Source organism: Cervus elaphus, chromosome 10 (assembly GCF_910594005.1).
Source record: "Cervus elaphus chromosome 10, mCerEla1.1, whole genome shotgun sequence".
NCBI lineage: Eukaryota > Metazoa > Chordata > Mammalia > Artiodactyla > Cervidae > Cervus > Cervus elaphus.
In genome coordinates this window covers 34366978-34381077 of record NC_057824.1, presented here as the reverse complement: position 1 = coordinate 34381077, position 14100 = coordinate 34366978, and the positions used below count along the sequence as shown (strand labels likewise).

The 14100-nt window shown below is 44.8% G+C and overlaps 1 protein-coding gene across 1 annotated transcript in view; it reads right to left on the bottom strand.

Annotated features, from left to right (window-relative positions):
- Window positions 1–433: 433 nt before the first annotated feature.
- Window positions 434–14100, bottom strand: part of OTOA (otoancorin) — a 75115-nt gene continuing 61448 nt past the window's right edge. Inside the window, exons 25-29 of the mRNA XM_043914509.1 lie at window positions 7885–8027; window positions 7510–7646; window positions 6905–7002; window positions 3430–3625; window positions 434–1086 (exon numbers count right to left, since the gene is read on the bottom strand). Coding sequence (XP_043770444.1) covers window positions 1016–1086; window positions 3430–3625; window positions 6905–7002; window positions 7510–7646; window positions 7885–8027 — 645 coding nt within the window. The 3' untranslated portion in view covers window positions 434–1015. The remainder of the gene's footprint in view (window positions 1087–3429; window positions 3626–6904; window positions 7003–7509; window positions 7647–7884; window positions 8028–14100) is intronic.

Here is a 14100-nt window from a genome sequence, read left to right as displayed (position 1 = left end):
AGAAGGTGGAAGCTGGGAATCCCCCCCTCAAAAAAACTTGCCACCTTAAGCTATGTCGTGAGAAACAACTTTGATGGCTGAATTTGAGAAGGTGTAACATCCGGGAGGCAGCAAAACACCCCCTCCTGAGCTCTGCCTTCCTGAGCCAAAGGTCATGAGCATCTTGCAAATTTCCAGAGGTAACTCCATCCCAGCCTCCAAAAGGACTGGGCCAACGGGTGCATTTCCTCTGCTGCGCCATAATCGCAGGATTACAATGTATTTTCTTTTATTTCAACCCATCCCCAAAGCCCAGAGCACTTAAAACCCAGAAGAGCCACCACCTCCACCAAGAAAGGTATATTTTTGAAAGTTTAACAGCCATTCATTAGCTGACTCCCAAGGAAATGGAAGGTATCTGGAAAGGGTATTTTAAAATTGATTTAACGTTGAGCCATGTTAAATGTTTTAATTTCCAAGCAATGCAATGCCCACCAAAACATCAATTAGTCCCAACAATCAGGCAGGAATATCGGCGTCTATTATGGGATTCATTTATTTCAGCTCTGCTAAATATCTAAGAAGGAGAAATCCAATATGGCCTATATCTCCGAGGAAGGGAAATTAAAACCAGAAGAGAAGCCAGATCAGGTCTTGGTGAAACCGGGGCTTAGGCCTGCAGCCCTCACTGGCTGGCATCTCCCTCTAGAGGGAGGGTGTTAACTTGTACTAATGTTTTCATGCTGTTGACAGGAAATGCTCTCCCCTCCCCAGCTTCCCCGTCTCCAAGCTAGAAAACTAGGGAGACTGAGATGAGGTCTCCCTGCCGAGGATTCAAGCCAGTTTAAGAAGGTGCAGATCACATTTTATTAATTACTCTTCCTTTAGTGCCTCTTCAGTTCCAAAGTCCCAAGGTCTCCTTGCCCTCGTTGAGGCTCCGAGTTGGGGTGGGGGACTCCCATCCTCTGTAGGGTCCTCGGGGTCTGCAAGCGCTTTGGCCAGCTGCTTCGACTCCAGGGCGATGCGCAAACACCACTCACCACAGAAGCTTGGGCATCAGGACCAGAAGAGGGTAGCCCAGCCCAAGACCCCGGGAGACCCAGGCTCCTAAAAGGAAACAAGACAAGAGTTCACAGGAAGTCTCAGCAGTCCACAGAGGGTGGGCACATGGCACCAGCTCCCTGCACCTCCCCCTCACTAGGTCTTGGCTTGCTCAACCCTAAACAAGAATAATGACCCCAAATAGCAAGGGGCGGGAGGGCAAAGTATATGAGACTGCGTGAATTAGCAAGTACCAGAACTGCCTTCGGAGAAGGCACTGGCACCCCACTCCAGTTCCCTTGCCTGGAAAATCCCATGGACGGAGGGGCCTGCTGGGCTGCAGTTCATGGGGTCTCGAAGAGTCAGACACGACTGAGCGACTTCACTTTCACTTTTCACTTTCATGCATTGGAGAAGGAAATGGCAACCCACTCCAATGTTCTTGCCTGGAGAATCCCAGGGACGGGGAGCCTGGTGGGCTATGGGGTCTATGGGGTCGCACAGAGTCGGACACGACTGAAGCGACTTAGCAGCAGCAGCAGCAGAAGTGCCTTAATCACAGGAGTCACCTGGGGAGATGGCTAAAAATGCAAATTTGGGGACCTTCCCCTGCAAATTCTGATTCAGCAAGTCAGGTACCAGGCCGGGGGATCTGGATTTTAAGTATCACACCCAGGTGGTTCAGATAACAAAGCAAGTTTGGGAAACAAGATTAAGTGCCTGGCCCCCAGGAACAGTTCACCCGGCTGCCAGGACCAGCTCAGGCTGGTGGGGTGAATGGAAGGAAAGAGGAACTAAGCTTCTCCTGCATCAGAATTTCCAGATGCACCGACCCTCTGACCCCCAGTCTCACTTGGAAGAGTTTACCCTGCAGATATACTTGAACAGATGCAAAGTATATAAAGTCATTCACTGCAGCATTGATTGTAACAGTATAAAAATAGAAACAACTGAATTATCCTCTATAGAGATCTAGTTAAAGACAGTTACAGCATAGCCAGAAAACCACGAACTGCACGGCTCCTAGACATGGATACGGAACTGTCTCTAAGGTAAATTTTCAGGTGAAAAATGCAAGTCACAGAACAAAGTATATAATAAGCTTTTGTAAAAGTGCAGAGATAATCTTTGGATGTGCATAGAATATCTCTGGACAGATCCACAAGCTGGTAACATTGGTCGCTCTGAGGAGGGGAACTGGGTGACTGTGGAACAGGGGGTGGAGGGTGGATGTTTTACTTCACACCTTTTCAGACTTTTCATATTTTAAACAATGTGCATTATCTATTGTGTGCATTATATAAGACCCAAAACACTGCAACATTTTCAAATACCTTTTACATGTATGCAGATTATATTTCGATGAAAAAGTTTAAAGATAGCAATAAATCAAAGGGCATGGCTCCCATTTGCAGAAATTAGGCATCCTCCCATCCCCAAGGTGAGGCGGGGCACCTCTCTTTGAATTCTGGGTATTTGCATCTGCTCCTGCCTACCTGGGACACTCCCCACGTGGCTGGGTCCATCTCTCCAGCTGGGTTTGCAGCCTAGAAATCAGTCTTCAGGAGGTTTCCACAGCTGCTTGCCCTCCCCGAAGCCCAGGAAGCTGCCTCTCCCCAGCGATCGCTGTGTCCGCCCTCACAGTACCCCTCCTACTGCCACCTGGTCGCCTGGGTGCTGGGGCTTCCGTCACCCCCACCCTGGACTGGGAGCTCCACAAGGACAGGCTTGCTCACAGCTGCCTCCCGAGCACCATCCTTGGTCCAAAGACCGTGCTCAGTAAAGACAGGAGTCATAAACAAGTGTGAGGGAGAGGGGAGGGGATGTGAGACAGGCAAGGAGGGAAAAAAGGGGGCGGGGGGGGGAGAAAGCCACCTCCACCCCGACTCCTCAGCTCAGCTCATTTCTTCGTCACCACCACTTCCTTCTGCTGCTTTCCTTCCCTGGTCTCAATCAGATTTGAAATCTCCTCGTTTATTACGAGAGAGCCTCACCTGCCTTACTCACCACTCACTACTGCAGGCTTAGCACATAGTAGGTGCCCAAAATATATCGCCTGAATTTATTAATCCTGGACGGTGAGAAGGACGGAGGAGCAAAGGAACCACTGAAAGGGCTTAAGTCCTGAGAAACTCTGATTCAGTGGGTTCTGGGTGGGGTCCGTGGGGCTGGCAATTTTTAAGAGCTCCCCCCATCCCAAGACTTGCAAGTGCTCCGGAGTTGACCATTCTTTATACATGCTTGGTACGGACTGTGGGTTTTTCTCTGAATGCAGAATCTTCAAGGACCGTCCGAGACCCCACCCTGAATTTTAGGAACCTTCTCGCCGCCCCATGTCAGGCGGGGCGGGCCGAGAGACGAGGAGTGGGGATTAGGAGTGGGAGGTGGGGCTGGGTCTGTCCGGCTCACCAGCAGGAGAAAGAGAGGAGGGGGTCCGGGCGGGGCTGGCGCTCGGAGGCGCGTCCAGCCAGGAGCGAGTCTTGGCGCCATCTAGCGCCCGCTGGAGGCTCTGCAGCTGCACCATGCTGAGCTGCCGGCGCTGCGCTGGGGTCACCGCCGCCGCGTTTTCAGGGCCCAGGGAGGCGATCTGCTCTGCCGACAGCTCCTGCAGGGGGGAAGGGGACAGCGCCCTCAGAGGCGCCCCTCCCAGACTTTCCCAAAGCTCGGGCATCCGCCCTGGGCCCGCACAACTTTGCGGTACCCATGTATCTCTAATTTGTGCTCCTCTTCAGGATTTTTCCTTAAAATCAGATCACTCTTTCACTTCTAACATAAATGTATGATAAAATGGGAAAAAAAAGCAAATTAATGGCAATTCCAAAAATGGAAACTTAGGATGACTTGCAATAAGTACTCGTTTAAAATATGCCAGAAGAAGTAAAACATTACTAAATTCTAGCTAGGTCTGTTGGCCAACACTGTCTGATCCTGGGGCCTCTTTTAAATATACATATGTGTGTGTGTGTGTGTGTGTGTGTATATATATATATATACTTAGTATATATACAATATATATAATATATACATATATTAGTTCCAAATTGAGATTTCCTCCTTGAAGTAATCAGTAGTAAAAGAGAGTTGATAAGGCGACTTAATGTTGTTTAATGCAGTGCAAGTCACCCTGCCCACAATGCTTCAAGTCCCCCACCGGAGAAACCCTGATGTGGTAGAGAAAACACACATCTAAAGGGCAAAGCTTTTACTCTGTGTCCCAGCTCTGCCACCCACTAGCTGTGTGACCTTGGGCAAGTTTCATAGCCTCTCTGTGCTTTTGGACTAGATATGGGTTGGCACAGAGAACTTATCTCCTATGTGGATTCTCAACTTATCACAGGTGAGTCCGGTAAGGGTTCTAAAAAGGGTAAGTGCAGTAATCTATTAGTGATGTGTGCCATAGACACACAGCAGTGGGAATTCTGCTCAAGGGCCCTAAACAAGATGTTTTCTGCAATCACTTCTGGCTTAGAGGACTCGGTGACTAGTTCCAGTGGGTGTGAAATGAGATGGGATGTCAGGTGCCTCTAAAGTCACCCTGCTCATTTTCTAAGGGCCCCAAAGATTCTGAGAAAGGGGGTTCTGCTCTTTCACCCTGTCTTTGATCCTTCACATTATTCTTTCTTGTCGGGGTTGATGTTTTCCTGGAATCATGTCATTCCCCTGCTTAGAACCCTTTCTGCCCCCTCTCCAGGACACAGTTCAAGCTCTTTACATAGTAATAAGGCCTTCAAGCTCTGGATCCTGCCCACCTCTCCAGCACCCCACCCCCACTCCTTGCTGGTACCCTTCACTCCTGGAGAATGGACAGCCATAGGTGTAACCCCCAGGAGGCAGTACATCCTTCCACCTGGAACACTGTTCCTCCTTCTCACCTAGCTGACCTGTCCTGCAAAATTCAGCATCACCTCCTCCCGCTCACCAAACACACACACAGAGCAGACATGCACTGCTGGCTTATAACTTACATCTACCATTAACACAGAGTCTGTATTATAAAAATTATCTATTTTTCCTATGTTGCTGCTTGCCACCCTAGGCCTATTAAACTGTTTCAAAAAATAAATTCAAAGCGGTTCCAACATTTAATTATCAGGAGATGTCACATGAAAATGAGACTTCAGGATTCTTAAAAAAAAAGAGAGAGAGAGAAAAGGAAGATCCGGCAGCAATGCTAGGCCCACTCTGTCACACTGCATCGCATCCTGTGCCAGAGATGAGAAGCAGCCTTCCCAGCTTTAGACTGGTTCTCCATTTCACCTTAGTCCCTGCCCAGGCCACTACATTCTTTTGTTACTTTTTCAGGTCCCTGAAGGCACTGCATTACACGCCTTCACCGGTGCATGCCATGTGAACCTAGTCTGGTATCTATACCCTAGCACCTAGGCTGAAGCCTACCACAATGCAAGTGGCCGCTAGGAATTTCCAGAAAAAGTAAACTGCAAAGTACGTTCCAAACAAGACCAGGAGAGCATGCTCAGCAACATGCCAACTTCAAGGACCAAGCTGCCTACCCCATGCAGAGCCCCCAGAAGAGAAGCTGAATGGCCTTTAAGGACAGCTACTTATTTATTTCCCCCAAACAGCTTTCCTGGGAGCTCAGCTGGTAAAGAATTCACCTGTAGTGCAGGAGACCCCAGTTTGATTACTGGGTCAGGAAGATCTTCTGGAGAAGGGATCTAGGCTACCCACTCCAGTATTCTTGGGCTTCCCTGGAGGCTCAGACGGTAAAGAATCCGCCTGCAATGTGAGAGCTGGGTTCAATCCCTGGGTTGGAAAGATCCTCTGGAGAAAGGAACAGCTACCCACTCCAGTGTTCTGGCCTGGAGAATTCCATGGTCTGTATAGTCCATGGGGTCAGAAAGCGACTTCCACTTTTCAGAGCGCACACCTGGTCTGTGCTGGGAACTGTTCTTGGTCCTGAACAGTTCAAGATCTGTTCTCTGTCTTAAAAAGAACCAATGACGTGGCATCATGGGAGCTTGTCTAGCCTGGTGTGCCTTATCCAGTTTTGGTGGACAGAATATGTTTCCAAGTTACCCAGCAAACAAGAACACCAGAGTCACTCTTCATCAGAGCAGACTGCCCCCACGAAACCCTCTCCTAATCTTATACATCTGCTTCCCTATCCTCAGATCCACTTCAACCCTCTCAATTTTTCCCATAGCTGTTTACTACCTATCCTATTGTGGCTTTTTTAATTCTTTTCTTTAAATCAATTTAAATGTTTCACGTAAATTTATTTTAAAAGGAAATGTTAATGGAAATGTCATCCCTCATCTACAATTCTGAAGTCCAAAAAAAAGTCTGAAACCTGTAAGTTTTTTCCAAAGTTTAAGACAAACTCATTTGCCAGCAAAATCTGACCTGAATTGATGTGAAACCATTTATAGTCTCTATTTATTCCAATTAGTGTGATTTGTCACAGATTTCTTCACAGAAATATTAATGTACTTGCTTACAAGGTGCTTCCCCAGACATTGCTGAAGGTGTTCATTTACAATACTGTAGATTCATAGAGTGATCTTTCTAAACTCTGGAAAATTCCAAATTCTGAAATATATCTGCTCCCAAGGGTTTGGGATAAGAGAATATACACCTGTCATACCATCATAAATAGAAAATTAGTGCCAGTGGCTGTGAAGAGAGGGAAACCATAAAAATAGACACAATTAAAAGATAAGTTAAAAATCAAAGAAAAAAACTTTAAAAACAAAAACAGCTAAAATTATGTTGTAATCCATCCATTGTTGGCATATAGCTCTCCTCTGGCCCTGTTAGCAGAAGCAGGTTGCAGGTCCCTAGAATCCAACACCCACCATCTGCTTCCCTGTGTGATCTGAAATGGGGTCAAGCTCCCATTCTCCTTGAGGAACTGAGTACTTACTTTGAATATCTCATCAGGAAGGCATTTGATTGCTGATGGCTGGAAATAGGGCATCAGATCCTTATCAAGCATTCGGAGCTCTTCTTTAGTTAATCCAGCTGGGGAGAAAAAGGAATCAGAGGGTTTAATTCAAGCCATCAGAACTCCGTTTGTTTTATTAATGGCACTGCGTAATGTACAGATCTGCATGTTCTAGGCAAACATCATTCCTTACAAAAGGCCCTGAAAGTCACACTGGGGAATTGGGTTCCTTAATCAACCCAGGAAAAAATATGTGGGTCACATTAGCCCTGATTGGTCTCCTACAAGGAAATTTATGCCCAGAAGGAGCTTCACTTTACACAAATTTTAAATTGTGTATAAATCTATTTTGGAGCCAATTAGATAACATTCTAAACCACTTTAGCCACACAGAATTACCAAGAGAGCTTGTTTAAAAAGCAGACTTGCAGACCCCACCCTCTGCAACTTGAAGTCATGAAATCTAGGTTGTACCATATCTCTATGGATGTTCACTATAGGTGGCCAAGGATTTTGTTGTTTGTTTTTGTCCCCAGATTTAAGGTTGGAGAGGGGGAGAAAGGCATGCTCAAGGTGCCTCTTACCTGCAATAGTCCCAAGCTCCTGCAAGACAAACCTGGGCCAGTCAGTGGGCTCCCCAAACACAACTTCTGCCTTCCTCTTAAACTCCGCCAAGACCTGGGGACTGCAGAGCAGGGTCCCGATTCTGGCCACCACCACCCTGGTCACAAGGGAGGGATATAGCGTGAGCCTAGGAGACTCTCCAGCCAAAACAGATATGCAAAAGGTAGGTAGGCTCAGCACTGAGAAAGGATCCAGCTAATCTCACTCCCTATTTTATCCCAGAAAGGTTGCAATGCAGCAGGAAGTAGAGAACATCTTGATGAATAAATTAATGAATGAATCAATCAATTAACAAATCAATCATTTGCCACTCTGTGCACTAGTATTTTGGTTACCTGAATTCCAAGATCTTTATAAGTGAGATTTCGGTGATGTTCATGGCACACAGCATTGCACCAAGTCCTACCAAGTGGAAGCTCTTCAGATCCTGGACACGATAGCCTGAATCCTCCAGAAACCCTTGCAGAATGGATTTAGCCTATAAAAATGTGGAAGGACAAGAAATGAACCATCCAGGGATGATCAAGACCCCAAGATCCAAGGGGATGATGGAGCCAGCTCCTGCTGATTGCTCACACTTCTCCTCTGGACATATTACCCATTCCAAACCATCCTAGCCACTCATCCAGGCTAACCTCCCGATAGTGCTGCTTCTACTGAGTATGTCCCCTGATCTATGGAGGCATCTTTAGACCATGAAGTTCTTGTATCCTTCAACATTAAAGACATCGGTACCTTGGGTCTGTGTCTGCTGGCTTATTCCCCTCATCATTCGTGACTTTCAGATAGTTTGGTCATTTAAGTTCTTCTGCATTAGGATCCAAACTTTTCCAGCGTCTGTTTTCACAATTTTCTGATAAAACCTTGTAATTTTCTGCCTTTACACCTTTACTCAAGTTAGTGCCTCAATCTGAAATGCCCTTCCTACATTCCCAACTGTTAAAATCCATCCTTTTATTTGGAAGTTCAAGTCAGATGTGACCTTCATGAAATCGACCCTGAAATAGGTTTGCCTCTCACTCTTCAGTTCCAGGGGGTAGTACATTAAATGCTTTGGCATTTAAAATGACACGGGAATCTTTCCAATTAGCTTTGGTTTTAGGGGCTGATGTGTAGTGGAGGATCCCCTTAATTTAACATAGTGGCTATTCATTGTTCATGACTTTCCCTGATGAGCCAGCCCTCCCACACTCTTACTTCATGTGGTCCAATTGGAGCTAACTGCATTCTGAGTTCGAGGAGTGATGCTGTGGTCCAGTCCTGGCCAGCCAGAATGTCTCTTAGCCTGACCGTAGTGATTGGTTCTAGATTGGGCATGTGATCCAGTCAAAACCAACCAGGACTTTGGCTGGAGCAACTAGAAGAGCTGAGCTTTCTTTACTCGGGACTGGACCTTGGAAGACAAACACCTGAATCTGCTAGAACTCACCGCATGGAAAGAAACTGCCTCTGAACAAAGCCAACAGAAGAAAGCAGGGTCAAAAATGGTGAGGGATTCCTGACAACAGTGTTGAAGCCCCTGGATCCAGCCATACTTTAACTCCACTCTTGACATCCTCTGTGATAGGAGTCAATAAACTCCATTCTTTTTTAAAAAATTTTATTGGAGTATAGTTGATTTACAACACTGTGTTAGTTTCAGGGGCATAGCAAAGTGAATCACTTATATATATATATGCACATATATATATACACATATATATATATATACAAAATATACACAAATATATATACACATATATGTATACACACACATATATATACAAAATATACACATATATATACACATATATATACACACATATATACACACACACATATATATACTGATATATATATACACACACATATACATATCTCCACTCTTTTTTAGACTCTTTTCCCATATAGGTCTTTACAGAGCATTGAGTAGAGCTCCCTGTGCTACATAGTAAGTCCTTAGTGAAAAGTGAGTGTTAGTCACTGTCATGTCAGATCCTTTGCGACCCCATGGACTGTAGCCCACCAGGCTCCTCTGTCCATGAGAATCTCCAAGCAAGAATACTGGAATGGGCCATTCCCTTCTTCAGGGGATCTTCCCGACCCAAGGATAGAACACAGGTCTCCTGCATTGCAGACAGATTCTCTACCATCTGAGCCATGAGGGAAGCCCTATAGTAAGTCCTTTCAGTTATCAATTTTATATATGGTAGTGTGTAGATGTCAACCCCAGTTTCCCAATTTATCACTCCTCCCCTATCTGCCTGGTAACCATAGTTTGTTTTCTGCATCTGTGACTCTATTTCTGCTTTGTAAATGTGCTTTCATTTGCACCATTTTTTTAGATTCCATATATAAGTGATACCATATGGTATTCTTCCTTCTCTGTTTGACTTATTTCACTCAGTATAAGAAACTCTATGCCCATCCATGGTGCTGCAAATGGCATTACTTCACTCTTTTGATGGCTGAGCAGTATTCCATTGTACCACATCTTCTTTATCCATTCCTCTGTTGATGGACATTTAGCGTGCTCCCTTGTCTTGGCTGTTGTAAATAGTGCTTCAGTGAACACTGGGGTGCATGTATCTTCTTGAATTATGGTTTTCTCTGGACATACACCCAGGAGTGGGATTGCTGGATCATATGGAAATCCGGATTTCATTTTTTAAGGAACCTCCATACTGTTCTCTATAATGCACCAATTTACATTCCCACCAACAGGGTAGGAGAGTCCCCTTTTCTCCACACCCTCTCCAGCATTTATTGTTTGTAGATTTTTTGACCAATCTCAGGTGATACCTCACTGTAGTTTTGATTTGCATTTCTCTAATAATTAGTGATGTTGAGCATCTTTTCATGTGCTTTTTGGCCTTGTGTATGTCTTCTTTGAAGAACTGTCTATTTAGATCTTCCATTCATTTTTTATTGGGTTAACAAACTCTATTCTTGCTCAAGTCTCTTTGAGTTGGGTTTTCTGTCACTTGTAACTGGATGAATCCTGATTAATTTCATCTGCCTATGTTGGACTTGAGGAAGGACCCAAGTCAATCCCCTAAAGATGAGCGCATAATAGTGTGGATTGTCAGGGATCATGGAGACAGATTATAAAGATTACAAAAGGACCAGAGCTCACAAGGCAGAGGTAAGGAGGGGACATCCGAGGATGAACATCTCCTGAGTGGAAGTAGAGGAGTCACAGTGAATCTTCCCATCTCTCTTTAATGTCAGTCCATCCCATCACACAATATGGATCACTCTAGTGTTAAGAGAAAGTGTTGCAAACATTGTGAAATGTTCCAATGGGATTCCACTTTTTAACACGGCTGTTGCCTTTCTATCCCTCAGGTCTGTTTAAATGCCACCTGCTCAGAGAAGACTTCCTGTATTCTCCCATCCCAAGTAGCTTCCCTCCCTGCTATTTCCATGAGAACCTTGTCCATCTTCTGCTTATCCCTTATCAAAAGTTGTTAAATGTTTCCTCTTGATTGCTCAATTTTTGTCTGTATCACCAAGCAGAATCTCCAAAGATGAAGACCCTATCCAGCTAGTTCACTACCATATTCCCAGTACCTGGCACAATGCCTAGCCCACAGTAGGGTACATTATGAATAATAAGTACTTTTTGAATGAATGAATGGATGAACATCTGAGTGAGTGATTTACAGAAGCCATAGGCAATATATATTCCTTTAAAATGACATCAGATTACTCCCTCTCTAATCCAATCACATGATGGATTGGCTTCAGAGAGATTTCCTACATTTCTGCAAATCAGATTGGTCAATGTCTTCATGAAGTTCCCCTCAATGATTACAAAGCTCACAGGTGCTATAAGGGAATTTCAGTTAATACTGTGCTTAGATTTAAATGTCCTTGACTGAATGGAAATGTGCATCCCAAATAATAACAGGTAATATTTATTGAATGCTTACTGTATGCCAACACTCTTTTGACCATTTATACATACTATCTTTTCTAATCCCCACAACCCTAGGAAGTAAATATTATCTCTATTTCACAGATGAGGAAACTGAGGCACAGAGAGGTTAAGTAACTATGCCAAGATGCCAAGGTAATGCCAAGTATGCCAAGATGACTTGAATGACTGGTTCTAGGATTACAACCCAGGCAGTCTGACTCCAGAGCCTCTACTCTTAGCCAGTGAAGATGTTTGGGGATGAAGGAGAGGTAGAGATTCAAGTTAGCTTTTGAACTTTTCTTATTAAGTCTTCATAATCAGGTTTCACTTGTTGACTCATAGCAATCTGTGCTCCCCAACTATCAGGCATGCCCATTTTAAAATGAAAGTGCAAAAATACAATTCAAATAAAATTACTTTGAAGATGTGATATTAAATTGTTTTGCCACTGGAACCTGGAAAATGCAAGCTCAGCCTGCAAGGTGATAAGCCAAAATATATTTCCTTGAACGACTGGGCCAGTGTATCTGTAATGATTCCAAGACAATTAATACCAACACTTTTAGGCAATATTAACCACTGAAAGTGAATAGCTATAAGATTTCAATCTCTCTGTTCATCCCTCTGGCTTCTATAATAGTTTTTTTCCTTTATATTGGTTTTTAAGCTGAACTATCTGTTAATGCAATTCCGCCGGGTCTGACTATTAATCTAGAAACATGCATTTAAGGGTTTGATTGGGAGCTAAAGTTGAGGAACTGACTGCAAATGATATATGCAAATGTTAGGTTTTCATATCCCCTTCAAACATATTGATAAATCTCACTGCCATCCATGGGAATTGAAAATTGGTACAAAGGGAAAGAGACACTGTAGTTTCTAAGTTGGAGATATTTTCCTGTTTTCTCCCAGACTGCAAATAGAATGATTTTAATATTGGAGGTGTGATGTGGCACTTCTTAAGCCGGCCAAAACCAGTTTTAGAGTCACAGAACCCCAGGATTATAGAACGTCAGAGTGGAAGGAACTGCAGACTGATGGGGCAGGGGGAGGTCCAACCCTCTCATCTTGCAAATGAGGCAAGTGTTAAACTGCGGAAAGAGGGGGTGTGATGATGCCAATATACTGATGACAACAATGAAAACAACTAATTGTTTTGACTACTAGGTGGCAGGCATTGTTCACAATGAAAGTGAAAGTGAAAGGTGCTCAGTCGTGTCCAACTCTTTGTGACCCCATGGACTGTAGTCCATCAGGTTCCTCTGTCCACGGAATTCTCCAGGCCAGAATATTAGAGTGGGTAGCCATTCCCTTCTTCAGGGGATCTTCCCAATCCAAGGATCAAACCCAGGTCTCCGGCATTGCAGGCAGATTCTTAATGTCTGAGCCACCAGGCAAGCCCATTGTTCACATATTTAACAGGTATTAACTTACTTCAACCTTCGGGCCAGGACCTCCACGTTGCCCAACTCCGGCGGGGCACAATTCACCCTGTGTTCTATTTGAATGTTGCCACTCAGAGTCATGACACAGCAATCCTGATTGCAAGAAGCTCATGAGAGTAGGGGACATGCCTTGGTTTTGCCTGCCTAGTATCCACGCTCCCCTTGATAACACCACGCTTTTCCCTTGGTGAACCACCTGTATTCATTTCCTTTTGCTGCTGTAACAAATTACCACAAACTCCGGGGCCTGAAATGACACGGATATATTCTATTATAGTTCTGGGGATCTTAAGTCCTAAAATGGGGCATCAGGATGTGTTCCTTTTGAGACTCTAGAGAGCATTCATTTCTTTGTCTGTTTTAGCTTCTGGAGGCTGCCTGAAGCCCTTGACTCAGAGCCCCGTCTTCGATCTTCAAACCCAGCAGCGCCGCACCTTCAAATCTCTCAGTGTCCCCCTGCCTCCACGGTCACACTGCCCTCTGTATCTGGGGCCCTCCTGCCCCCACCTCCATCACTAAGGACCCTTGTGATTACGTTGGGCCCACCAGGATAATCTCCCACTGCAAGATTCTTAACCTAATCACATCAGCAAAGTTCCTTTTGCCACATAAGGGAACAAATTCATGGGTTCCAGCAATGAGGGAGTGGACACCTCTGGGGGTCATTACATAGCCTATCACACACACGTTCCCCGTTCTCAGTTCAAATGGTCTTGATGAGATGGATTCTACTCTCTGATGTGTGCCAGGCCAACCCACATATTCTACTTCTGACCAGATTGTTTAGGACCAGGCAATTGCATGATTGGAGGCAATGCTGGGGCTGTTTCAAAAATTAATGAGAAAGAAGTGCTCTTTTCTGGGGTTGCTAATTACATGATACGTAAGCCTGGTGCTGAAAATGACAGCTGATGGGAGGGCCGCCTGAGAACCAAGTTAACACAGCGCAGCTAAGATACCACTTTGCAGCAATACAGTGGATGAACTTCCTACCCAACAGAAACATATTCTGGGCAGAAGTCCTTCTTTTGCCCATGAAGGATTCACTGACACAGGAATCACCCTCTCACCATAAACTGAAAAAAGTAAATGATATGACTCTATTTAGACACTGGACAACAGGAAGCACAAGCTTATAATACTGAAAGAAGGAAAACAAATCAGGTGACCCCCACAATTGCCCTTACTGTCTGCCCGGAGGCAGT